General features: G+C 42.2%; 1 protein-coding gene across 3 annotated transcripts in view; it reads left to right on the forward strand.

The window, feature by feature from the left end:
- The first annotated feature begins 1,043 nt into the window (after positions 1–1,043).
- MEIS1 (Meis homeobox 1) overlaps positions 1,044–25,911 on the forward strand; it is a 162,841-nt gene continuing 137,973 nt past the window's right edge. For 2 of the 3 annotated variants that reach the window (XM_069234267.1, XM_069234269.1), the window contains exons 1-6: positions 1,597–1,746; positions 5,252–5,478; positions 8,122–8,263; positions 8,620–8,670; positions 9,142–9,192; positions 10,673–10,819. In XM_069234267.1, coding sequence (XP_069090368.1) covers positions 1,735–1,746; positions 5,252–5,478; positions 8,122–8,263; positions 8,620–8,670; positions 9,142–9,192; positions 10,673–10,819 — 630 coding nt within the window. In that variant the 5' untranslated portion in view covers positions 1,597–1,734. Of the gene's footprint in view, positions 1,747–5,251; positions 5,479–8,121; positions 8,264–8,619; positions 8,671–9,141; positions 9,193–10,672; positions 10,820–25,911 lie in introns of all 3 variants that reach the window. The other variant, XM_069234268.1, reaches the window with a different exon arrangement.

Raw genomic sequence — 25,911 nt, forward strand, 5'->3', positions numbered from 1 at the left:
ACAGCTCAGTTCAAAAGTTATATGTTCTCATTTGCAATTGTGCTGTCGACACTTTCAGACCAAATAACACGCTCAGCTCTGCATCCTCGGCACTTGTACAGAAGGGGAATGTCTATTGCAAATACTGTTTAGGTATTTCCCAAAGTGCAAACATTTAATTTTTCAGATGCAATAATTAAAAAAACGTTCCTTTGTCAAAAGAAACTTCATTTCATCAAAACATCGAGGAAGATCTTGTCACATCAAGGGCCCCTGTACTGGTAGCCGATCTGATCCCTTATGACATCAGTGACACAAGGTGATCACCTTTGCACGAGGCATTTGGCGCAGACCGGGGGGCAGCGAGTTGTGCCGATTCAACCGCCAGACCCCATAAATGGAAAGTACACCACTCGGTAAGGAGCCTGCTCAAGAGCCATCTCTCTGACATTTTAGTACTGTTTGAGAATGTGATGTTTTACACATGACTTCAAACCTACCAAGGTTGTAAGGCTGACTTAGTGAAATGACTTTCCACTGACATGCGCTGGGTATAATTGCTCCTTTGTGACCAGCCTGGGGCATCGGATCCTCTGTTGCACCTGGCAATGACGCACAGATGTCTTTCAGAACAACTTTCGCACATTTCTCCACTGTCATCTTAAAGCCTGTTTCGGACGCTGCTCCCGCCTGCCGCTGTCCCACTGCTGCTGTGCCAAGGCAGCGCCGAGAGCGCGTTCCGCGAGCCCATCAATGCTGTAACGAGAGTCATCAGAGAGTAAAATGCTGCGGCTCCGCTTGGACTTTCCGTAGAAACCTATTGAGGGGACGTATAATTGCTAAAGACCATTATAATAGGAAATCAAGGATTAGGTTAAAATGCAGGTCGCACCCTCCAAACACGGATTACCAGAAAGCTGAACCCAGGAGAAAAACAAAACCCCTGTGCTCATCCCTCGGCAACTCTGCACTGGGCTGTGTGATCGAGCAGCCGTCGGCAACCGCGCAGGCCACGCCCCCTCTCCTCCCCCTCTTTAGAGCCAGCGAGTGGTTGCAGCCCAGGAGCCATTGTGTGCCGCGCGACCTGTTATGGCCACCACTACTTCCGGGTTCCTGCATTCTGCTCCCGAAGATCCTCCTCCGCCGCTGCCGCCGCCGCCGCGCACTTGGAGCAGACTAGGGAGCAGGAGCGCGCGCACACAGAGCCGCGCTGGGCACGCCGCCGTCGCATAGCGCTCAGAGCCCGGCTAGAGCAGGGATCCTCCAGAGCACGAGCGCTTCTCGCTGGCCTCGCGCAGACTCACCCTGGAGCAGCGCCGGCACCGCTGCCCGCACCCAACCGCCGAGTGCTGGTCCGGCTCCTGAAGGATCCGTGCCCACCCCGCCGTGACAGCCGCTGATTGACAGCCATGAGACCAGGACGCTGAGTTTGAGGGGGGCACCCGGCACGATTTTAAAGACAATTTTACATATCTTTTTTTACTGTTTATTTTTTTTTTCAAGCGAACCTATTATCTTGTATTCCCTTTTCTCCTGCATCTGGAAACTGAAGAGGAGTTTCATGCTTTGATCTGATCTCTACCGAAGCTGAAGATCCGGTTCTTCTACACACTTGGAGACTTTAGAGGATTTTTTTTACTTTGACGCCTTTATTTATTTTTGGGGAGTTTTGTTGCGTTGCGTTTTGCATTCCACACTGGCATCGGAGGGGAGATACTAGAATTTGAAGAAGGAAGGGGAGAGCCGGCCAGGCCGATGGCGCAAAGGGTACGTGTTTTTAATGTGGGTCTGCACATCACTAGTGTTTACTGTCAAGGAGACTTGGACATAAGTTCGACACTTTATTTCCTCCCTCCCTGAAATGTATTCCAGCATCAAAAGTATTCCTAAACTATTACAAACAAATTATGGGTGCATAGAATCTCCATTACTGTTGTCAAACTCAAGGGTAGGAATACTTCACTTACAGACTATAACTCAGTATATGAGCAGGGACTTTTAATGGGTCCATTAAACCAGTAACATTACAATTATCCAAACAATATGACATGTATCTCACGATCTCGCAGGACGATTGTTCTCATTACAAGTCCTAGGAAATGTAGTCACCTCCAGCCATGCAAATAAATTATACCTGAAGTGCTGCTTTATCTACCACTGTTATTGGCAATATACTCCAATGAAAACTACGGTGTAATTGAAAAGAACCTTATCGATGCTCCTATTAAATGCTGTAGATCTACAGATACAAAATGTGACTTTTCATGCCACGTCACTTCTTCAAGTGCGTGTCCTTACTTTTAAAAATGCGTTAACGTTAAGGAAAATAGACGTAAAGTAGAAAGCTGTGAAAACGTACGGCAGCTTCGAAGTTGGAGCCCGTGTACCGGGGCTGCAGAAGCATGTGCACATTTACAAGTGAAGGCAGAGGGCTGGCTCAGCCACAGGCAGAGCCTCGTTTACACATAGGCTCTAATGGTGTCAGCTCGTGTTTTGTGGGGGCCTTTTAGCTTTGGCCTTAAAGTCCCTTGAAGCAGCAGGGCAGTGCAAAGTGAAAGGGCCACTCATGAAAACACGTCAAAGTGTAGCACATGGTAGAAGTGCACGCCTCACCTCGGGAACTTGTGCTACTAAGCCGAGTTCTTGCCAGCCGAACCTCGGTACACCCTAACTTGTAGTCAGTAAAAATATTTACGCAACAAGACTGATAATGACGTTGTAACTGCACTTTTCAGAAAGACATTCTGGAAAGCCTAACCTGTTACGTTTAAAGGATGTGGTATCGTGCTCCCACTAAATGTATTTCACATTTTCAACTCTTTTAAAAATACCATAGGATACTTCTTTCACAAAGATACATCAAGGTGTCACTTGCACCTCATTTAAAACAAAAGCATTGTAATGTATTTGATGATGCAGTGGTGCATGCTGGTAGCGTCACGGGCACGTCTTTGCATCACCTGCACATCATTCTAGCCTTTCCCTTTCTAAGTTATTTGAAAATATAAGACGAGGCTGCGATTACAAAGGCACTACCTGAAATCATCCCTTATTATTTGGAATTACATTCGGATACTGCTATTGCAGAGACACACCTCTGCATTGTCTCCACACTTAACGCCTTTCACTTTTTGAAGTTATTTGAAAATGCAATAGAATGGTGCTACTTTAAAGACACAACTTTGCACCACGTGTACATTTTAAAGCCTTTCACTCCCCTTAAATTATTTGGAATATCTTAGGATGCTGCAATTAAAAAGATACACCTGTGCATCCCCTGCACATTGTTTAAGCCTTTCTCCTTTTTACGTTTTTTGGAAATACCGTATGATGCTGGTATTATAGACATATGTTTGTATCCTTTGAAGGTTCTTTCTCTTTTAAGTTTTTAAGGTATTTTCAAATGCTGTAGGGTGCTACTATTTCAAATGTACCTCATTTTAAAACACCCATGTTTTAAAGTTGTTTGAAATGCCGTGGTATGTTACAATTAAAAAAGCACCATAATCTCCACATTCATTATAGCCTTCACTTTTCAAGTTATTTGGAAGTACCGTAGGGTGCTCCTATTTCAAAGACACAACTTTGCATCATCTGCACATGTTTAAAGCCTTCCACTTTTTTAAGTTTTCTGAATTAACTTAGGGCTTTGCAATCAAAAAGGCTCCACGTGTAATAATATGCACATTCTTTAAAGCCTTTCACTTTTTTAAATTATTTGGAAATACCGTATGATGCTGCTATTGTAATATTAGAAGACTGCTCTTACATGGACACTATTTGATAGCCTATGCACAATCCTTAAAACCCTTCACTTTTTCGAGTTACTTAAAAATATCAGCTGATGCTGCGAATTACAAAGGCACGGTTTGCTATTATAATGTGCTGCGTGGCACCTCAATGTGTTTCACCTCACGTTGTGAAAAGTGTGAAATCTCTGAAACTCAGAAACATCGGCGTTTTCCCGTGACAGGTTCAGCTCTCAGACACTTTTCCCTGGTTCTCCTGTTTGCATGTTTTTGCATATGTATCATTGACACTGATGTGGTAGGCCAGTCGTTTTTCCCCCCCACAGAATATAAGGGGGGGGGGGGGTAGGGTCCTTACGTGTTTTAGGTGCACACCAAGAAACCTATACTAATTTAAAAAATACGTGTTTCTAACCGGAGACGACTGAGATGAAATGATGCAGCTGAAATAGTAAACTATAAGTATTGGGTCAGTGACTTAGACTTGCATTGTAGTGCAGGTATTATAGGAGGGAGAGCGTTAAACAGTGAAGGAATTAGCTGACTCTTCTCTGCTGCACATAGAAAGATGGGGTGCATGTTTTAGGAGTATAGGGGAACGAAATGGCACCTTTTTAATTGCCTTGCATTGGAGAAGAATGCATGCTAGGGTGTTAGGAGGGCAGTGTAAAAGGGAACCGACTCTCAAAATAAAAAAGTAAATAAAGGGAATGTGAGGATGGAGATATATATATATATATTTAGACGAATATCATTAGTACCTTAGTTGTCTAACTTAAGAAGACATATATTAGAACAGGAACGTAAAAAAAAGTTGGAAAGGGGGGGCAGATATGCCCTAAAAAGAGTAAGTTGAAATGGCTCCTTTCTTTAAATCTATCTATCTGTATAACTATCTATATATATGTACATATATATTTATATATATATATGTATATATATATATATATTAGTTTTTATTTGTTTTTTGAGGCTTTTATGATTTTAGGAGAGGAATATAAAATAGTTTGGAACTATCATACAAGTACGGCTATGCCCTAAATGAGAAAAAGGGGTTGCGTGTTTTGTGCATACATACTTAGCCATAACGTTGTCTATAATTTTCCATATTTGAGAAAGATTGCTATTTTAGGAAAATCTGAAAAAGTTTGGAATTAATACTGCAATAGAGAACTCAGCCTTGGAAACGAGTTGGGTTGCATTATTTCTACATATAAACTACTCCAGGGCTAGCCTTAACTGACCTGCATTTGCTAGAGTCGTTTTCAGAGCGGGGGTGTAAAAACGTTGACAAAAATCTCCAAAAATTAGTACGTCTCTCCAAAATAAGTCAGCAGCGGTGCAAATTTTATGGGGTAGGAAAGGAATGTAAAAACTCTCTAAAAAGCAGGAACTGGGGTGCAAGTTTTGACATTTTTACGGTGTCATGCACGGTTGTATGAGCAGAGTGGTTTTCTCGGTGTGATTTAGCACTGTGCAGTCTCTCTCTGACCTCTTTTTTCTCTCTCCTCTTTGCCCTGCAGTACGACGAACTGCCCCACTACGGGGGTATGGACGGAGTGGGCCTCCCCAGCACCATGTACGGGGATCCCCACGCGGCCCGATCCATGCAGCCCGTGCACCACTTGAACCACGGCCCTCCGCTGCACTCCCACCAGTATCCGCACACGGGCCACACCAACGCCATGCCCCCCAGCATGGGCTCCTCCGTCAACGACGCCCTCAAGCGGGACAAGGACTCCATTTACGGGTAGGTGCCGTTGGCCAGGGTCACCTTGCCCACCGCCCTGAGGCAAACACAACACAACCACTGAGAACCAACGCCCACAGAACACATCGTGTGTTCATTTAATGGCCGCAGCTCCCGACTTGTCTCACTGTGATGGCACTGCTATTCTGTATAAGGCGTCAAACAGTGTTAGTGTTAGCTTACTTAGTGTTTATCTATATACACCGGTTGAGGGAGTTTTATTTATAATAAACAACTTTGGTGCTCTGTCACCTGATGCCTTCCTTTGGATTTACAGATAATGACGAGATTATGGGATTCACACATTTCCAAGATTCACTTTGAAGATTCACACACTTCCAGGAGAGTCATACCCTTTCAGGGTTCACACACTTCCAGGGTTCTCACACTTCTAGGGTTCCCTCCCATGTGCGGCAGAAGTGTTCTGGAGAAGGACTGCCGTGAACCCAGCAGCCCTGCAGTCTCGGTATGCTATTTTCGGGGCTATATCAATCAGGCCAATAGAAAATATCACAATTTAAAGTACTTGTGACTTTAAACTGGAGCAGCACTGTGAGAGCCCTGACTGTCTGTGTGTAGAACTGTAGTATCTCTCGTGTGGACTTCCTGCGAGACTAGGTTTTAATGACAAGTCATTGTATTTTGTCACCAGAATGGACAAACTCACTGCTTAATAAATTATCGAGACCTATGGAGACGCCGTGTGTGTGTTTGGTAACGTTTCCAAAGCATCAGGGGGCTCTGAAGGAGTGGAGTCGCTTTCTGGAGATGTTGACTTCTCCATTATATTCCTGAAGTAGACTCGTGCGGCTGTTTTTTATAACATGTAAAAGTGTATTAAATTGCCTATTTTATCACATCCAGACACTTGCCGTACTTCGCCGTAATTACGGTATAGGCGCATCTCAGTATTTATGATGTAGTTGTGGGCCCTTTTCGCGAGATCTCAGTGTTTGTGTCGCTGCCGTAACTCGTGACAAAGTGACATGTGAATGTGTTATGCACTAAACTGGACACTGCGATCTGGGGCAAACTTCGCAAACTTACCCGGGTGACCCACAATGTGAGTTTCAACGACAGTAGGTCATAAAGGCAGCTGGTAACAAGGATGCTGTTAAATCGCTTTCCAAACTTTAAACTCGCTATGCCTTCAAAATAGTTTGCATCGCCGAGGCCCCTTTTCTGAAATTGGACAGAGACTCGTGCATTCTGACATGTGATTTGAAATACATAATATATCTGTTTACATCTTAGGGCCGAACTACACAATAGAACCGTTGACTAAAAATGAAAGTTCAAGGGATTTTACGCTCGTAATAAATAACACCGCTAACAGACATTAAAAAAAGGAGGGAGTGTCATTTATTCTGCTTTGAAAAGGGGGCGCAAATTACGGTTTTAGTTAATAGTTATTTTTTATAGTGATCTGGATATGTAAATTACTTTCTGTTTTCAATAATTTGTATTTTTCAAAAGAATTCTAGTTCGTTTTTGTGTACCATTCCCCGACTGACAGATGCCCAGACGATGCAGACAGTAAAATTAATTATTAACTGACTTGTGGTAGCATTGACAGGGTTTTACTGCCAGTCCGTAATGGACGGTAATCTTATTTACTCTCTCAAATCATAATATCCACATCGTCCCTGTGGTTCACGAGAGTTGACAGGGCCATGGCATGTGTTCCCACACAGTGAACTTGGCGACTTGTGTTCCTCACTGGTCTGCTGTGAATCCCTGAATACGTGGGGCGGGGGAGTAGCCAGAGAGCCGCGGGTCCAGAGAGCGAGCCCCCCGTGCAAGAGGTATTCTATCTAGAGAGGTGCCATCTCAGAGAGTGAGGCCTCGGGGTTAGAAGCGTTACTTACTGTTGCAGTGTGAACAGTGGGGGAGCAGTGGTCGGGGAGGGGGGAGGATTCTGTCCACAGTGCTGCTGGTAAAATAGCGTGAATCCCGGCGGACAGGGGGTTCTGTCCATATTGTGTGGGCTCACAGTGTGAATCCTGGGGGTAGATGCGTGGTTTCTGTCCACAGTGCTGCTGGTCGGCAGTGTGAATCATGTGAGATGTGGGTGGGAGGGCCTGTCCAGAGTGCTGCGAGTCAATAGCGTGACTCTTGCGTCCACATTTGTGGGTCCGCGATAGAATTTTTTTTGGGGGGAGGGGGGCGCGAGAAGAGGGTCTTCTGCAGGACAGGGAGTTTCTGTGCACTTTTTGTGAGCCTGTAGTTTGAATCCTGCAGGCGAAGAAGGCTCTGCCTCAGTGCTGGTGGTCCATTGTTTGAATCCTGCCGAACAAGTGTGTTTGAGTTCACAATGTTGTGGAGTCAATCGTGTGAATCTTGTAGGTCGGTGTGTTTTGAGGGGGTGGGGGTGTCCACGGTGCTGCAGGCTCATAGGGTAAATGCTGGGAGCATTAGGTGGTGCTGCCCACGACGCGTAGGTCAGTAGTGCGAACCCTAGGGCAGCAGGGGGATTCCCTCCACGGTACTGTGGTTTCATGGTGTGAATCTTGGGGGTGCACGGGGGTTGTGTCCACAGTGCTGCGGATCCAACCCTGGTGCAAGGAAAGTCTCGCCAGTGTTTCGAAACATGTTGCTTCTGAGCCTGGGTCTCATACATGCGCCTCTTGTGTTTTCTTGCAGGCACCCTCTCTTCCCTCTGCTAGCACTGATCTTTGAAAAATGTGAATTAGCGACGTGTACCCCCCGGGAGCCCGGAGTAGCGGGCGGGGACGTCTGCTCCTCGGAGTCTTTCAACGAGGACATCGCAGTGTTCGCCAAACAGGTCAGCAAAGCCACGAGGCAGTAAAAGAACGACACTCCGGGAAAAAAAATGTCATTTTATATTGGCAACTAATCCTTTTATGGCCATACTGAGCTGTAAAATATTCATGTTATTCGGATTACAAATGCTGCTAATTTACGCCTTGCACTGATGAGATGTGCGCCTCTTTCTTAGCGGTAACTGCCAAAGTTAGGTGGCATTTTATGTCAGATAACAGATGTGCCTTATAGGGTACTCTTGGCGCCTAGTACAGTCTGCATACAGTAAACAGTGTCTCTCGAAAGTCATAAACCATTATCAAGCTTGCTTTTTATCTGTAACCTAGTGTTTAATTCATTCTGGTTTTATTGGTTTAGATTCGAGCAGAAAAGCCCCTCTTTTCTTCAAATCCAGAGCTGGACAATTTGGTAAGAGCTGGTATGCTCAATGTGACTTTTTGTGTACAATTGCCTGCCCAGGGGGTGTGCGTGGTTATATTTGCGCATGACGTATGCAGACCATTTGCCATATAGATGCAAAGTTTATATAATTTATTTTTAAGTGACATTTCAGGACTTAATCTGTTGCCACTTATTGAGAAGTAAAATGGCTTCATGAAAGTTTTACTTTTGAACGTTTTGAGTCCCTAGTCTTTCAAATGGAATAAATAGGGATGGATGCATGTTTACTTTGAAAGGAATATGTGATAATTGCCACTTCCCCTGTCAGAAATGTATTTTGCACACTCCCAGAAATGTCCAGATCGTGAAATGCTGCTTATAAGTTGTGTGTGACTGGAATTTAAGAGGCATGCTGATAATGGCCGGTGTGAAAACGCGAAATCTATCCAAGCTGGTGTTCTTCATGTTGCCTTTTGTGTTTTCCCTCCTCTTCCTCAGATGATCCAAGCCATACAAGTATTACGGTTTCATCTACTGGAGTTAGAAAAGGTAATGCTCCCTCTCACGCTGAAATATTGCTGCATTCCAAGCTTTTTACGCATTTGCATACACGTCTTTCTTTGCTGCTCCCATGTAATTAGTGTCAAGCCGAATCTCGGCGCCCATTGCTCTTCGCAGTTTAATTACAATCCCGGCCATTAAAAGCGGCCTCACAAGCGCCCGAGCCCTGCGCTCCATTCGGCTTCTCGCTGTGATTCTATAAACAGTTGCAATCCCGCCTCCTCCGCCGGACTTTGGGGGGTTTTGACCAATAAATCATACGCCAGGGGGGTGTTTTTCAGAAGGGGCATGTTTACGAGTGTAGGCATTCCTTTTAGCATTTTGTTTGCTTTTATTGAGATTAAACCCCATTAAAAAAAAAGTTATATTAGCAGGTCAAGCTCGGGGCAGGCATTGTCCGGGAAAGGTTTGGGTGGAACAAAAGCCACTGCGGGCCTAACAACCTCTGGATCTGGGGAAGTGGCGAGCAGCACAGTGAGGAGCGAGGCGCCTCATCCCGGGGCCCTGTTCGCCATTTTTGCCATTAAATCTGTTAGCAATGTGAATGCTAAGTAGCTAGAAATTGCCAGGACGCCCAGTCTGACAACCAACCCTTTCTGTCAACAAGAAACCAGGGGTGTATTTTATAGAAACGAAAGCGTTTCTGCCATGCTCAAAAATAAGACCGATTTTCACATCCTCTCATTTTCTGGCAAGTGCAGAAAACACAGAACAGTGGGCGGGAAGAAAACAACATTGCTTAATGTGATTTCCTTTGTCATCCTAACCAAACATTCAGTGTGTTGTTTGAAAACGTGTTCATATTCTCCTTTTAAAAATTCTCTTTTTAAAATATCAATGACCTTAGGGGAGGAGAGGGGTGCAAGACACAACCTGGCTCAGTTTTGCATCTACATTATCGGTATATTTTTATTAGTTCGCCAAAAAGTGAAAGTTCATAAGTTGCAGGAAGTTCCAACACAGATTTACATTATAGACACTTCCCTCTTGTGAGAGATGTTTTCCAGAAAAAAGGGGTCATAAGTACACGTTTACAGTACGGGCTTCCCAGCCACACAATACAGGTTTAACATGCTGTGCATAGTTGTTTTTTTTTTTTTTTAACTGCCCTTAGGTGGGACATGGAGATAGGTTTACGGTGACATTATTCAGTGCCACCACACCGTTTCCATTTATTGTTCACACGCCGAACATCTCCCACCCCGAGACTGGCACATGTAGCTCCTGGGATTAGTCATTTTCACCCTAAAACCAACATGTCACTGTCAGTTTCCTGGGACATCTCTATTTCGACAAGACGTCACGTTATTCCCGATTCTGGGCGGCCCTGAGGGTCCCTGGGGCATGTTCCTGGTCACTAAAGGAGTGTGTGATGTGTGTTTAGGGAGGGCGTTGCGCGTGCCACTTGCCAGCTCGACTCCAGTCTGAGTGCTTCCCTTGCTCATCGCCCATCTGTCTCTGTCCGCAGGTGCACGAGCTGTGCGACAACTTCTGCCATCGGTACATCAGCTGCTTGAAGGGAAAGATGCCCATTGACCTGGTGATCGACGACCGCGAAGGCGGTTCCAAGTCGGACAGCGAGGACATGGGCCGCTCGGCGAATCTCACAGACCAGGTAGGAGGAGCCACGTGGCCCCGGGCGCCCTTGTGTGATCTGCATCTTATTAGGCCCCTGATGGGCACACCCCAGTGCTGGAGGGAAGGGGAAAAGTGCTCCTATTATCGCTTCATTAGAGCTTCCAACCGAAAAGTGTGAACGTGGACCGGCGTTGCCAGCCGTGCTGCCATGATCGTGGGCTTTTTAGGGCGCGATGTGGTCAGGTTCCCAGATTGCTAGTCTGGCCCTTTCATCTTGCTTCTTAGCCCCTTGTTTGTTTTCGTTCTGCACCACCCCCAACACTCACATCCACCGCCCTAGGCCTCTCTGTGTCCGAGGTCCCGCTCTCAGAGGTTCCACGTCCGCCACGTTCTGGTGTTCTGAATAGGTATGGTCCCTTTTCTCTGGATGTCTTTCTACTCTGTTATGGTTGTGCTGCCACCGGATAGATGTCTCTGTCCTCCCAGGGGCTGTTCGCTGGCACTGGTCGTGGGGTGGCACTGCCACTGATGAGTGATCTGTTGCTTTCATTCTGATTCCCGCATCCTGTGTGTTGTGGCTCTGAAAATCCATAGGTGCCTAAGTAGCCTGCAGCTTCTGCTCTGTGGGCCTAGGTCCCCGCTTACAGGGCAGGAGGCATACTCCCGGAAAGGTGCTCTGGGCATTTTCGTGTTGCCTGTGCCCACCGCTTGGTGTGGTCGCTGGTTTCCCTTGGTGCGACACAACTACCCGGATAGTCGGTCTAGCTCCTTTAATTTTGCCATTCCTCTATGGTTATGTTTCCCAGATACACACTCCGGAAGCAGTTCCCGTGCAACAAGGTCCACGGCTCCCGTCCCATATAGGCGGTCCGGGCCCTACAGAACGAGACTCCGTGGAGCAGTGAGCGCCAGGGCCTCACCCGCCTGTCTGCACGCTTCATTAGCTCCCCTTGTCAGTTTTCCTTGGCCGATCGCTTTTAGACCTCAGTGAACATTGCTTTGTTCAGAAGCTGGCGGCTGCCAGCGCGCCCATTTTATTTTCTCTCTCCGGGTCCACAGTAGAGTAAGGTGCAAGGCTTTCAGAAATAAAGAAAACGAGCATAAAAAGTCCCTGCTGTCACGCATCCCGCCCGCGTTCGAGAATTTGGGAGACTGAGTACAAATCTGATCACAATTTCAAAATCAGTGGCCCAGCGAGTAATTGTCTATTCCAGGACAAAGGTCAGGGTCGTAGGTAGGAGATGTCATTATTTTGCATAAACAAAAAAGGGGGGAGGGGCATCTGCTACCTATGAGTGCAAAAATCACCACGTTCAGATAGTATTTTGTAGATGAGAGATCACAGGGATACCAGCTATTTTTGGGAACCTACGAGTGGGTCAGATCACGTCTAGGGGGCGGGATCTGCGTCTCCTAATGAATCTGCAAGGCCTTGGCCCCTTCAGTGTTTAAAGCCAGCCCCGGTGATTGATCACATATCTGATGGGGTCTGACGCTCCGTAAACATGTCCAAGGCGCCCTTCTTCTAGGCATCGTTTCCTGTTGTGAGTGGGCTAAATCACACAGACCCGTCGAGACGTGTCAGCTGCGGTTCATACACAAAAGGCCACCGAGGAATAGAATTGTGGGCGCCAAAACGGCTGCTCTCCTCTGAGAACTTGCCTGACTGCGGTGTTGTGTGTTTGTGTGCCACTGTGTGTGTTTGTGTGTGTGCATTGGCGCGGGGCGCACCAGGGGGGTGTTTGCATCACTCTCCGGTACGTAAAACCCTTCATATGGAGTAATACCCCCATCTGTGGCCTGATATCCTATGTGATAGCCGGTTACAGTCGGTCTCACTGGCCTCTCGACGCTAGCCCATGTCACGAGCAGTCTTCGGGAGTTGCCTCCCATGCGGCTGAAGGCAGGGTGCGATCCCAGATCCTCCGAGAACGCTTCTGTGCACAGCCACTGGGCTATCGGGGTAGAAAATTCCTCACTACTGAAAGAAGAATGGGCGTGATATTATTTCTTATAATTTATTTACAGATCTTCAATCGACTAGCAGTAAAAAGGTGACGGCAAAAGTCACGTTTAAAACATCGTCCCTTCAGACCTAACCCATTTCTCTGAACTCTTAGCTTAAAAGTACTATTTTCTCTTTGAAAATATGGATATGTCCCTAGGCCATTGAGTGGTTGGGGAGGGGGGAAGGTGATGTTTTGCTCACCACGGGTGTTTATTTTTCACTTTACCGAAAAGTGAAAGTTCACATACCACACTCCTAACCTTGCAACCCACTAAATAAAGCCTTCAAACCAACGGGCGACTATTTAGGTGGAGACTCGGAGTATGGAAACTTGAAAACTGCTGAGCAAAAAAATTGTAATCCAACAAGTTTAACGAGAAAATGGGTTTCTAAAAGCTCTAGAGTGCTGGGTACATAAAGCTATTTGAGCAAATTACAAGAACCGCTCGAGGGCATGAATGAAATCAACACTTTAATTGCATCCAAAATGAAGATTTATGCCCGTTTTCTCTACGAATCACTACTATATTCAAGGGAAAAGCTGTACGAGACACCAAATATTCCTTTTGGTAAATATTGACGAGGTACAATGCATCATACAGGCTGTTGTGTGAAGGAACCTCGCTTTATGCATTTCAGTCAGGCTGAAAATCAAGGGCCTTAAGTGAGAGCTGGCAGCACACTTATAACCCGTTTAAACTGTCTGACGTAGGCAGACAGGTTGCACTGCACATTAAATATTTCAGGCTGCTGTAATGTCCCGGCTTCTTAATGTTCAGCTGAAATGCATTTGAATATTTTTCTCCAGGCACTGTGATGCTGTCTTAAAACTAGTGTTCACAGGGAGAAGAAAACAATGCCGCCTTTTTAAAGCATGATCTGTCTGTCTGTCTATCTATCTATCTATCTATCTATCTATCTATCTATCTATCTATCTATCTATCTATCTATCGATCGGCGCTTCCTGCATCCCAGTAGTCTTTTCCTTACAATGCGTGAAACCCACTTCACATTTGTGGGGACTGTTGTTTGGAGAGGGGCGCTAGTGGATAACTACCGTGACAGAGGCCGAGTTCAGCAAAGCCCCTTTGCCTGTCACAAACACACAACGGAAGCGGGGCCGAAGAAGGGAGCCTTTCTCTTTACCTCGCCAATGTTGCCCAGCCAGTTTGAGGCCCTGTTGTTGTCTCCTCCTGGCTGTGCTGACAAACGCTGATCCCCTTCAGGTGTTATGCGAGCTTGAGTGCCTAGTTATCCAATTAACCCCTTTGTCTCTAGAGCCGGTTGAGTTTTGCGGAGTGAAGCCCTCTTCTTTCAAGGGGAGGGCGCATGCTTTAACTGTGCCAGGGACTAGGCAGCTGCTTCTCATTTGCTTCTCTGACCGGTCACCCCTGTAGGATCACTTTGCCTAGGAACAGACTAGCGCAACTTGCTCTCGCGGGGCTACAGAGTTTCCACTTCCGGGGTTAAGTTGCGGGCCGCGGTCCAGTTGCTTTGCTCCGCAGACTGTGCGCGCCTCTGCGGGCTCGCTGGCAGGCTGTACGCGCAAACGCAGCGCATTCCCTTCACTTGACGGGGAGGCAGCGGGAGCACAGGTTGAAGTGTCTCAGACTAGCTCACCACGGCTGCTCTTCGTGGCAAGGAGCAGGCCTCATTTTGAGAATTAGTCAGGCCATTTTTAAGTTCCCTTTTCTTTTTGCCCGCCGAAATTGATTGGCCAATGTTCCTGCCAGTGGAAAAATGCCTATATTTTCAACTTTTACTAATTCCGATAAATATACACGAATGTCTCGTGTCATTTACAGACAATTGCACGAATGGAAGTGTCATTTTGTTTTAGTAAGTGTCTAGCTTAGTTTAGATGGCACGTTCATTACATTTACACGTTGGTACAGCGAGAGAGATAAGCAAAATATAACGACGTAAACACCATGGCTTTTATAAGTGGAACGGGCATGACCAAGGAAAATACTGTATGGATGCATCAGGGGGAAAAAAAACAGGAGGTGTACGGTGGAAATAAAGGACAGCCCAAGACTAACGAAAAGTGTCATGGTGAAAGATTAGCCTGTTGATCAAGAGTTAGCTGAGACCTCTAGGATCACTCATCTCAATATTACTGAATATGTTGGTTTCATTGAATTTACAAGGAATAAACAGCCTCCCTCCTGCCTGGCTAAGCACTGTTCCTTAACTGTTATTTCTACTACCAGCCACAACCCTTCTCTGTTTAATATATTTTTATTGAGTCTGACATTTTTAAATTACGATATTGATATTGTAAATTATATTGGTAAAGGAAGCAGTGTAGCAAAATTTTTCAAAGACAGAACAGGGGAGTTTTGAAGTAGCCTACAAGTTGTGACCTTCCATCAAGGTTTAATTTGAGGTACTGTTACAGTGAAGACGATTTTTTAGTTAATTATAATTACCAGCTCAGAAGTTTGCTGGTAATAGCTAAGTTCCAAATTGTGGACAGAGCACGTGCTTTTTCGAGACTATTGTACAGTCTGCTCGCTGAAGGTGAAAATGTGGGATGTCTGATTTGCTTGCTACCAGTATTTTTTTTTTTATCTGGTCTTGCTTTTTGGAAGGAAACTTCACTTTTATGATGAACGTATTTCACACCAGTGTGTTAAGTCTGCTCCACTCAATTTTTGCAGATGTTCCAAAAAGTTTCTGAACATACTTATGCATGCAGCGAATAAGCAAAGAAGCATTGATTTTCATAAAAATATATTTTTTTCAAACTGCGGGTCAGTTTGTGTTAAATTGTAATAGCTAGGAAGTGCAGTGCGTCCTTGCATGTTTAGTTTCAGCACTTCCCTAAATGCATTCTTGGGTTTTCCAGAATGTGTCTTTTCTAAATAAATATTTTGTGTTGACGAATATGTCAAAGCAAGTACTGAGAACTATACCAATCCTATTCAGATAAGCTACACATTAATGTGTAAAATCCAAAGATGCTACCACGATCAGCATTTAATTAAATTCAAAGCAGTGGTGTCCAACCTAACTGGTTATTGTGTGATAATGGCGTGTTTGCTATAATCTAAAAGCCATATCACTACATTTTAATCAAATAGCAGTGATACAGTGTTCATATTGGCAAGAGTGAGAACGTTTTTTTAGCTGAAAATCTACTTTTTCAGGCTCATGCTCCTTAGAGATTAAAACTTTTTTTTAGAACGTTGCTATTTCTGAATCTAATACCCATTGGAGTATATTAGTCCATGTTTTCTGAGGGCAAATGAAATATCGGTTTTGTGAGCTTGTCACAGATTTACAGTTTCACTCCAACAAATCTGCCATTTGATATCCTGTTAAAACGTACTGCTTTGTATCTTAAATGCAGATCATTCATATTGCAATCATTTTTCAATGTTTCCCTCAAACACTTCAACTGAATTCGTTTTGTAGCTAACTTATGTTACAATTGCTTGATAACTAAGAGTCAATTTTACAGGACTCAGCCACAGTAAGATAAATAGCCATTTAGGGTTTTTCGTGTTAGATTTTGTATAATGATAATTTTCGAGGGTCAGGGACGTTTTGTATTTCAGTTGATTCACCAAGCAACATGAAATAACATAAATGCCATTTACATTTAAAATGGTAAAGACTATGCTTTATGTTAGATAGAGGAAATATGCCAGTTTTGTCTGTGGGCCCATGATCTCTTGGAATTTAAAATACGTTTTACTGTTTTAATTGAAGCAGCAAGTGTAGATGCTCGGTTTCATAAAATGAAACATACCTCTAACCTTTTACCTGAACTTTGATACTCAAGGGCAAATTCCCCATGATTCCATTAGGAAGTGATTTTATAAAGAGTGCAAACAATGTCTTAAGGTGTGGGCCACTTCACAAATGTCTCTGAAAATGAATAAATTTTGCTAAGTGTACTTGGCAAAATATGTTTTTAAAAGCCAGGAGTGAACATCATTTTTGTGTTTGAAGTGCTAATCGAAGTAAAACAAAAGGTGACACCAATGGTACTGAAATTATTTCCTTGATGTTCTATAGTCACAGATTAACTGTGGGCAATTAAAATGACCAGGTTTACTTTAAATATGTTTACAATTCCCCTGCGGGTATCCCAAATAGCCCTCAGAAAGTTTTTACCCAGTTACAATAATTGCCATTTCGTGTATGCTAACTGGGATAATATATGATCAGCTTCAGCAAGTGGGGTGCTGGCGAACAGCATTTGACACGTGGCGTGAAGGACACAAGTCAGTGTTGACATTGCACTGTTTTAATTGAAGTTTGAAATACAGTGTTGCTATTATTAAGATTAAATATTATCCAAACGTGCAGTTTAGATTGATAAAGTTATTGTATTTGTATCAGGGATTAATTAGTTCAAGTTTGCTTTGAAGCCTTGTTGAGGGAAGGGGATTGAAATGCAGACTGCCAAAGGTCACTGTAGTTTTACAGGGGCAAACGATTCATAAATTAGTTGGGTGTACAGTACTAGTTATTAAGCGCCATTAAGAAAAGTAGAGTGGAGCAGCACATACCATAGTAAGTGTGATATTTAATGCTACGTTAGTGGGTATGTGCTCTCTGTGGTGAACAGAGCATGAGGTGTTGCAGTGTTCTTTCGCCCAAAGTTATTCTCCACATATGGGTACTAAGCCTTGTAAAGTTTGTAACGCACATTTTATAGTGCTTAATACTTAGCATAAACGCTTGCTTATAGGAACAGCTTTTATGATTATGCAGTAAGAAGTTAAACCACTTCGAGTGATGATAAAATAAAGGCAGAATTCCCCGCGCATTTATTTTTTAAATCATTTGGTAGTGTAAATAAACAAGTAATTCAATACTTGAAAGCAAACGGGATGATAGCGGAGTAATATTTTCTGCAGATGTTCAAAAAGATTTACATGGAAATTAGCAATCATTTTAAAATACGTTTGGGGCTACAGTGAAATGGTCAGAAATGCACGTAAAATGTGACTACGTTTAAGAAAGTCTGTTATGTGCACATTTAGTTCCAATGTTAGTGGAGGGTCTAGTAAATTTAGTGTGGTTAGCAGTTATGGTAAGGCACGCAGACCCTGTTGTGTTTGTCTTTATTATTTTTAAACTGATGTTTGGTTATATATATATCTTAAATACAGGTTTTTGAAAATAGAAAAAGACAATTTAATATTTTCATTGTTTGTTCTTTATTAACGGTAATATAAGTGGTATATATTATGTTTTATTTCTTTTTGTGCTAAAAACACCAACTAGCTTATGTGTTTCTAATTAGAGGAGAGATAACATGGAGTCAGTGTGAGCATGAATCGTGCTCTCTTATCTAATTTTGCTTAGGTGATTACGTATTCATAGGCAGACTCACACAAGCAATGTATTTTGTATGTTAGAATAAAATGCTCATATCCTATAGTTGACGTTTAGGTATTGTAAACAAAGTTTAAATATATCTTATGTGTCATTGCTCCGCAAGGGAACATTAGCATCTAGATACGATTCAAATTTAGTGTGATGGTAAAAGGTACCTCCTTCTCCCTTACCTTCCCGCAAACGGCTTCGTCCTGCTCTGTTTAGCTCTTATGTGGAGGAAGCATAGACATATGTGAGAGGCGATTGTACTACTGAATATCAACGCCAGCAATGTTATGGCATACTAATATCTGGGACAGAATTTCGAAGGACAATGTTGAAATGTCGGTGCATATAGGGAAGCATAGATTTACTATTCCTACCTCCACATCTATGTACCTTTGATATATATGTACTGCACAGGTACATATTTGTGTGAGTTAGGTATAGACAATCTTGGCTTATTTGTCTCATTCAGTGTTAAGGGGAAATCAGTGAGTAGACAGAGAACTCTGGATGATTGTGGTTCCAAATATAGCATAACACAGTAAAACACAACATTATGAGCTGCTGCACTGGAGGATTTGAAATACAATGTAAGCTGTTTAGCTCTTTAGCTCCTCAAACTCACACAGGGCGACTACACTTTCCTTAGCTGGGAATGCTGAATGGCTGCTAAGTTATTTCGTCTGCTGCTGTTCCTTTTTGTGCCCACCTGCATAGGAGTTCATGCCTTCCATTTGCCATAGTTTCAACATGACATTTGTGATTTTAGGGTTTAGCGCTGTCCATTGTAATTCACCATTCTTTTCTGTAATTTTTATTAATTAATTGACTGGAATACTTTACAGTGTGGAGTTTATGCCTGCCTCATTTTCTGGCTGGCCATGCGAATCAACTTAAATATAGTATGCTGAGAGTTAAGTCAGTTGCCTACAGCGCACATGCACTTGCGCACACATACACCCAGGCACACACACAAATACACGCACAGACAAACACACATATATAATAATTAGGGATCTTATATTCTAAAACACCATACCACAATCATATCTACAAACCAGCATTTGCTGCCTACGCATGTTTGCCAGGCTGGTAAAAATAAATGTGGACCAGTAACACATTACTTGAGCAAGTCCACTGATATATGAACTTCCATGTCTTTTTACACCACTGCCAATGTCAAATCCCATGCTTTTACCATAGTACAGCATAACTAACATAATGAAGCTTTCTTACTGTTTCTTATATCCCCTCTTACAAACACTTATTGAAAACTGTGCTCAGTGCATATTAACAAGGCTAATTTAATGAGATGTTATTTCAGTGCATGGATTTTACTATTTTTGCTGTGGTTAAATACAGTTTGGATTATTTATACATATGAACCAGAAGCATGGAAAAAACATACATGCGGATCCGCCAAGAGTCATGTACTTTCTCCCGTTGTTGAGAGGGTAAAGGAGAATAATCACTTACTCTCCTCACTTAACAGTAATAACAAAAATAATATTACATTTGACTCAAACCTGGTTTCTGTAAGGGTACCACACACTGGAGTTTGTGTTGGGAACATCCTTCCCAGGTCTTTAGGTCGTAGGTGCACATTTTACTAAAATCCACTTGTTGAACCAACTAACATTACCCAGAAAGGCACCAGATAGCTTCAGGATGGATGAATAGATGAATTAGGAAAATTATACCTAAAGTTCACTGAGGCTCCAAGGAGTGAATTTTCCTGTGCACCCACTCCCTTTACACTAGAAGGTGGAGAAGTGTTCTCTAAGTGGTGTGAAATTTTATAAAACATCCACTTGTCACTTGGACAGGAAGCTTTGTAAATGTGCTTGTCCATTTGGAGCCATTCAGTGAGGGGAAAATTGTGGCAGTGTTCTCAGTATATCAGTGCTCTGATAGTAGCCTCTCTGATTATGTCAGGGCTCATAATATAGCAGGGTTTGATTCTAGCAATGCCGTTATTTTGCCACCTTTCCACAAACGTAGGTACTGGGGCTAGAAGTAGTGAGACATGGTATTTCCAGGGTTGGAATGGCCTTTTGAATCAGTGCACACCTACACATTTCCATGTTTAAGGGTTTTCACCACATCTTCTCTAATCTATTACCACACTAAGGGTAGGTTGAAAATGTACTCCTGACAAGCAAGATTTTTTCAAGAGTGGAGGGAAAAGGGGTTGTCTAGAAAGTGAACCTGCCAATGATCAACAGATTTTGAAGTGACAAACATACACATGCATATTTGCTCATGTTAAAATGCAGTTCAGGAGTGCTTACTAAGAGTACGATGGATCCCAGGCCTGCTTCTGTAAATTCTTGCAAATTTATAAAAATTGTAAATCTGCACTAATGCAATATATATCATGGGTGCACTTTTGTGAAATAAATGGGCTCCTAATTATGTCTGACAGTAGTCAAGATCTTTTGTTTATATATCTTTGTCTCTCGCACGCACTCTTTCTCTCTCTCTCTCTCTTTCTCTCTCTCTCTCTCTCTCTCTCTCTATATATATATATATATATATACTGTATATATATATATATATATACACACGTACATATTACTGCTATAGTAGTCTCTGGCAGTGAATAAAAAAAAAATATGTGCTGATGTGCTCCTTGTGAAACAACAGAATGCCGTCACTCAGAGTTAAATTAGCCATATATGAAGTTAGCAATATATATATATGTAAATATATATATATGTATATATAATCGCTAACTTCAAAATCATCTTTGCTTTTAGCCAATGTTTTTATTACATTGGTTGCAGCTTCCACAAAGAAAAAAGTTTACAAAAACATGTCAAAAAGCGCATTGATGAAACCAGAAGGCTGGTAACCACGACCTACCCTAATGTCTTTGCCTGTGCTTATTCATTTTCATATTTCTCATAATCTTGCCTAAGCTATTTTACACTGATTTTTCCATAAATATTTTTCTTTGGGACTACTCGCTTGTATCAAAGATGTTTTACTAAAATGACGCTTCAAAGAAATGGTACCTAAAATTGTTCAGTTTAGCAAAACATTTCTATTCTAGTAACCATTTTTTGTCTACATGGTATTTTGAAATCAAATTACTATCAATCTTGCTTATAAGCTTCTGCAAGTATTTGCCTCTCATCAGAGTATCCTAGGAGCATCAGAGAAAGCATCAAATTGTTAAACTTTGCAAATGTGTGTACACATTTTTATACAGGAAATGCTGTCAGGAATACAAGCATAGCTCACAGCATTTTCTTAATGTGATCACCCGATTAATAATGGCTTTGTGTTAATGAACCATAAATACAGGTTCTAGTAGCAAAAACATATGGATGCAAATCTTACCTTAACTGCAGATAAAGCTCTTTTACAGATCCGTAATGTGGTACTACGAATTGGCAACCAAAAGGTCTATGTTGTAGACTTGTCCAAAGGACAAAATAAACATGACAACTTGTTGACCTAGACCCCAAACAATATGTCCTGGCTGTCAGGCAATAGCAATTCCACACCTCTGCTTCTTTAGCCGTCTCTTAGTGCACCAGGAAGATAATATTTTTGGTAAAATTATCAGAAAATCAGCTTATAGTGCTGAAGTAAGGTGATAATGATAAAACTGTTGGATGTTCATTTCTTATCCAGAGTGGAGATGCACTGCTTGGATTGAATGGTTATGACTTGAGATGGTGTCAGGTCACCTTCCTTTCTTGCAAATATTCCATATGGCAGTTAAGCCAAGTCTTTCATCACTGGCACATAGAGTACACTCCAAATTATTATTATTATTTTTTAGCCTTTTTGTGCTGTTTTTAGATAAATAGGTATTGCAGGTAATTTCTTATGAAATGGCTGCCTCCTATGACTTGAGCTTTCAGTAAGTCACAGAGAGGATTTTGTACTAGTTCATTGCCTTTTAGGAACAGAAGGCTATTTCTAGCAATGTTTCATCTTCAATTTTGATTACATGCTAATATGTTACCGTTTGTAGAGTCAGTTGTTGAGCTTTGACACAACTTTATTAGTGGAAGCCCAGCTGAATCTTTGCAGTTGCCACCATATGTGTGGATTGACCAAAGAATCTTATGAGCATGTGCAAGCAATCCAAAATGTTGCAAACTCTTTGGAGTTGTTGCAAGAAAATATCATGATAAACCTGCTCTTACGTCAATACATAGGTCACACACATTTTACTTAGTCTTTTGTTATGCGGAGAAGTCCCCTTGCTGGAACAACCTTTGTATTTCATAATCAGATTAATGATACTTGGCAAGAAGAAGCTTTGTATTTCAGAATCAAAATAGTGTACACACCAGGACTCGCGTGGTGTTCCAAAATAGTTTTATACCAATTCATGAAGGTGCAATCCTTACTGGACATTGTGCTTTCTGTCTCTTGGGCCTAAAGTTCCTCAGTGTTTAAGTTCACAATACATGTCTCCTCCCTCATCCTCTAGAACCTCAAACAGGAAATCCCTTTGCTGGTTTCATCACAATCAAGACACCTGCGTGAGCAGCTTTGCTGCTTGAGTTTAAAAAATACAGACGCTATTTAAAAGGAAAGATAGAAGTGAAGTGTTCTTGCGGAGGTCATCTATCATCTGCAGACAGGTCGGAGACCGCAGCGAGACCGGTCATATCTCAACCAGACATACAATTACTCACCCTTCATATGGCAAATTATACAAGAAGGACCCAATGCTAGCCGATTTCTTGCATTAGAGAATGTAACATTATCCGGCTGTATTTATTACAAATCATAAACACAACAAATGTTTTGTTTTCCACATAAATATGTCAATAAGTATAGTACAGCATAGTGGTCGCATGGGCATATCTATTACATAAAATCTCCTATCAAATATTCCATAGCTAATACATGAATACATTACATTTTATATCAAATTAAGGAGTCTTGATTGACCACCCTCAGGCCCTTGTGGTGCTGACTGATTCAATTGACTTGACTTAATTGACTTGGACCCAGGGTAACACCTTGCCGGTCCATCCATAGGTTGTCTTCTACAAGGCGAACTCACTTGCCCCCTCAAGACAGAGGGAGCTTGGGCCAGCATAACAGCTGTACCCCCAAACAATCATGCCAGAGCTACCCAATACAGGCATTCCCCCTGGCACCCATTGGGAGGTGGGCCTTGGCCAACCGGGCCATACCTTGGTCCCTATACCAGCCCACTATCCCCCATATTCCCATGGCTGTGTAATGGAGTACCTCGGCTGGCTATGGACAATCGTGGTAGCGGGCGTCCCCATCCTTACAGTAGTGACTGCAGTACCCCTGCCCCGGATTGAGCTAAATGCTTAAAAATTCAATTCCATCCTGAAATCGCCTATAAAAGGAAAGATAGAAGTGAAGTGTTCTTGCAGAGGTCATCTGTGATCTGCAAAGACTTACAGGAAACAATGAAAAGGTAGAGGGCTTCTCTCTTAGAAATCTTCCTAATCACAATGCGTGGGAAACGTCTGTTTGAAGTAGGGCATGTCCAGTTTCTGCATTACATCTCACAGTAGAATTGCTGTATTAGGCTGGTTAGAGGCTGCATTTTAATCTCACAAGTTCCAGAAAACTCTTTAATCAAGTGGAAATTTGTGAAAAAATTGACTCCAGAAACAGAATTGTATTAAAAAATATAGTTCTCAGCAGTAAAAAATTGGTCATTAGTCAAAGGGCTGAAATAAGTTTTGAAATTAAACCAAACACAGCTTCTATTTTCTTGGGTGAAATTATTGTGTTATGAACAATCGCTGGCTTTCTTTTTTGAATCAAACATTTTTTTAAAGTGACATTTAGCATAATTATGTGTTAACTTGTTTGACAACTTTTTTTACAAAAACATTTTTTTGTATCACACATCTGCACTACTTTCATCGTGCCTCTTCTTGTATGAATAATACTTTCAAGTCTTGATCTGGCAATATATGAAAAGAAACTTGGCAAGTACATTTTAATTTTCATGATTTTAAATATATCCTCGATATTTAAAAGGGGTTTCAGGCAACGGCTTCTTCATTGACTATACAGAAATTAGTAGTTAAGACTAAATATAATCGTTGTCTGAATGTTTGATGACCAACAACATGCTGTAAGCTGTACTCTCGAACAGTGAAAGGTGAGATTATTGTTCAAATGCAAGTTCTGTGGGCATCATTTAACACCAGATTCTAGGTGTGCACAACACCAACAGCCCCTTTCAGCACATTCCTGTATATTCCATGTGCATCGACCTAAGAAGACACATCACTATCCAAATCTGAAATCCCACCTCCTGTTGCTCTAGCTCAAATGTACTTGTATCTGCAATTATGACAAATTGTTGCACATTGATTGGAACAGTAAGTTGTTAGTATCAATAATCGTCGGTCACTTGCAAACCAAACATATATAAAAGGCTTTCCAGTAAACAATGAGATTTTAGTGTGGTGCAAATAAAGGGTTATCTTAAGTTAGGTTTGGCCTGAGTCTGGAGAAGAATTTGTTGGCTTTAAGACTCTAAAGACATTTCAGAGTGGCCAGCTGGTTTTCACGTAACGTAGCACTGTATTTTCAATAAGGTCTTTGCAAGACCTAATTTGATAACTCATTTTCTGTCACTCTTCATGGCCATTCCATGTTGCGTACATACATGATATCATATCTTTTCCACCTTGATCAACTCAATGTCATGTTATAAGGTTCAGGTCTGTAGTCGATATCTAAAATATTGATTAAATAGAACCATTTCCAATAAAACTCTCCCTAAGTAGCTGATGGAGTCTACTACAACATACTACAACAAAACATGTCAGACACTGTGAACTACAAATCCTTTCTCTTTCTTAGAATTTAAAGTTTTACTTTAATCGGTGGTTGTGAGAACCTTCACATCCCTTACTATTTTATCAGAGATATTCATCCTCTCACTTGGTCCTCAGTTTCTGTGTCGTTTATAAATGTTTTTTAAATCGTTTTTCTTTGTAGTGATTCTGAGAGCATATTTGTTATCATGCTGTTGTGAAACAAACACCCACAGAGTTCGGTTCTACCTATAATTTTCTGAAACATCATATGGATCTCTACATTGTACATCCATATGTGTAATGTCCTCACACTGTAATTGCTTAAGAACTTCCATCCAACATATGGAACCACTCATCATTTCCAGTATTCTTGGACTATAAATAAGAGTGTGATATGCTAATATAAAGGTGCTGTACAAAATCAAATTTCAGATATTGCCAATAGTAACCAAAACAAGACAAACACTGCATTTTGCACTAAACAACTCAAATTCTATGCTTTTCCACTGACCCATAGGCTAAATCTCTACCATGTAAGACAGCTGCTGTTAAAATCAGGACAGTGTGCTAATTCCAGGATTCAGCTTATTCAATATTGTAGTGCCACTTGACAGAAACACAGCAACAATCTTCCGATAGCAGATGTGGCCACTTTATTGACTGTGGAGCTCAGAAGTCCAGCTCTATTCATTTTGAGCTTCTCCGCGTGACTAAATTGTGTGGTCAGAATAAATTACTTTAATCTCACATTTACTCATTTCCCTCACCAAATAATATCTTGTGTACTATTGAAGTGGGTCACGTGACACTTTTAAGTACTATATACAAAGCTGCATCTATAGATTTACTTATCTTGAGTTGTTGCGCACAAATCTTACTTTCGTCAGAATGTAGCTTCACAAGTTCTTACCTACAATCATTTGATTGTACTTTGATGGTACAAACGGTACATTATGAAATTAATTGTATATTAAACTAACATTTGAT

Source organism: Pleurodeles waltl, chromosome 5 (genome assembly GCF_031143425.1).
Source record: "Pleurodeles waltl isolate 20211129_DDA chromosome 5, aPleWal1.hap1.20221129, whole genome shotgun sequence".
Lineage (NCBI taxonomy): Eukaryota > Metazoa > Chordata > Amphibia > Caudata > Salamandridae > Pleurodeles > Pleurodeles waltl.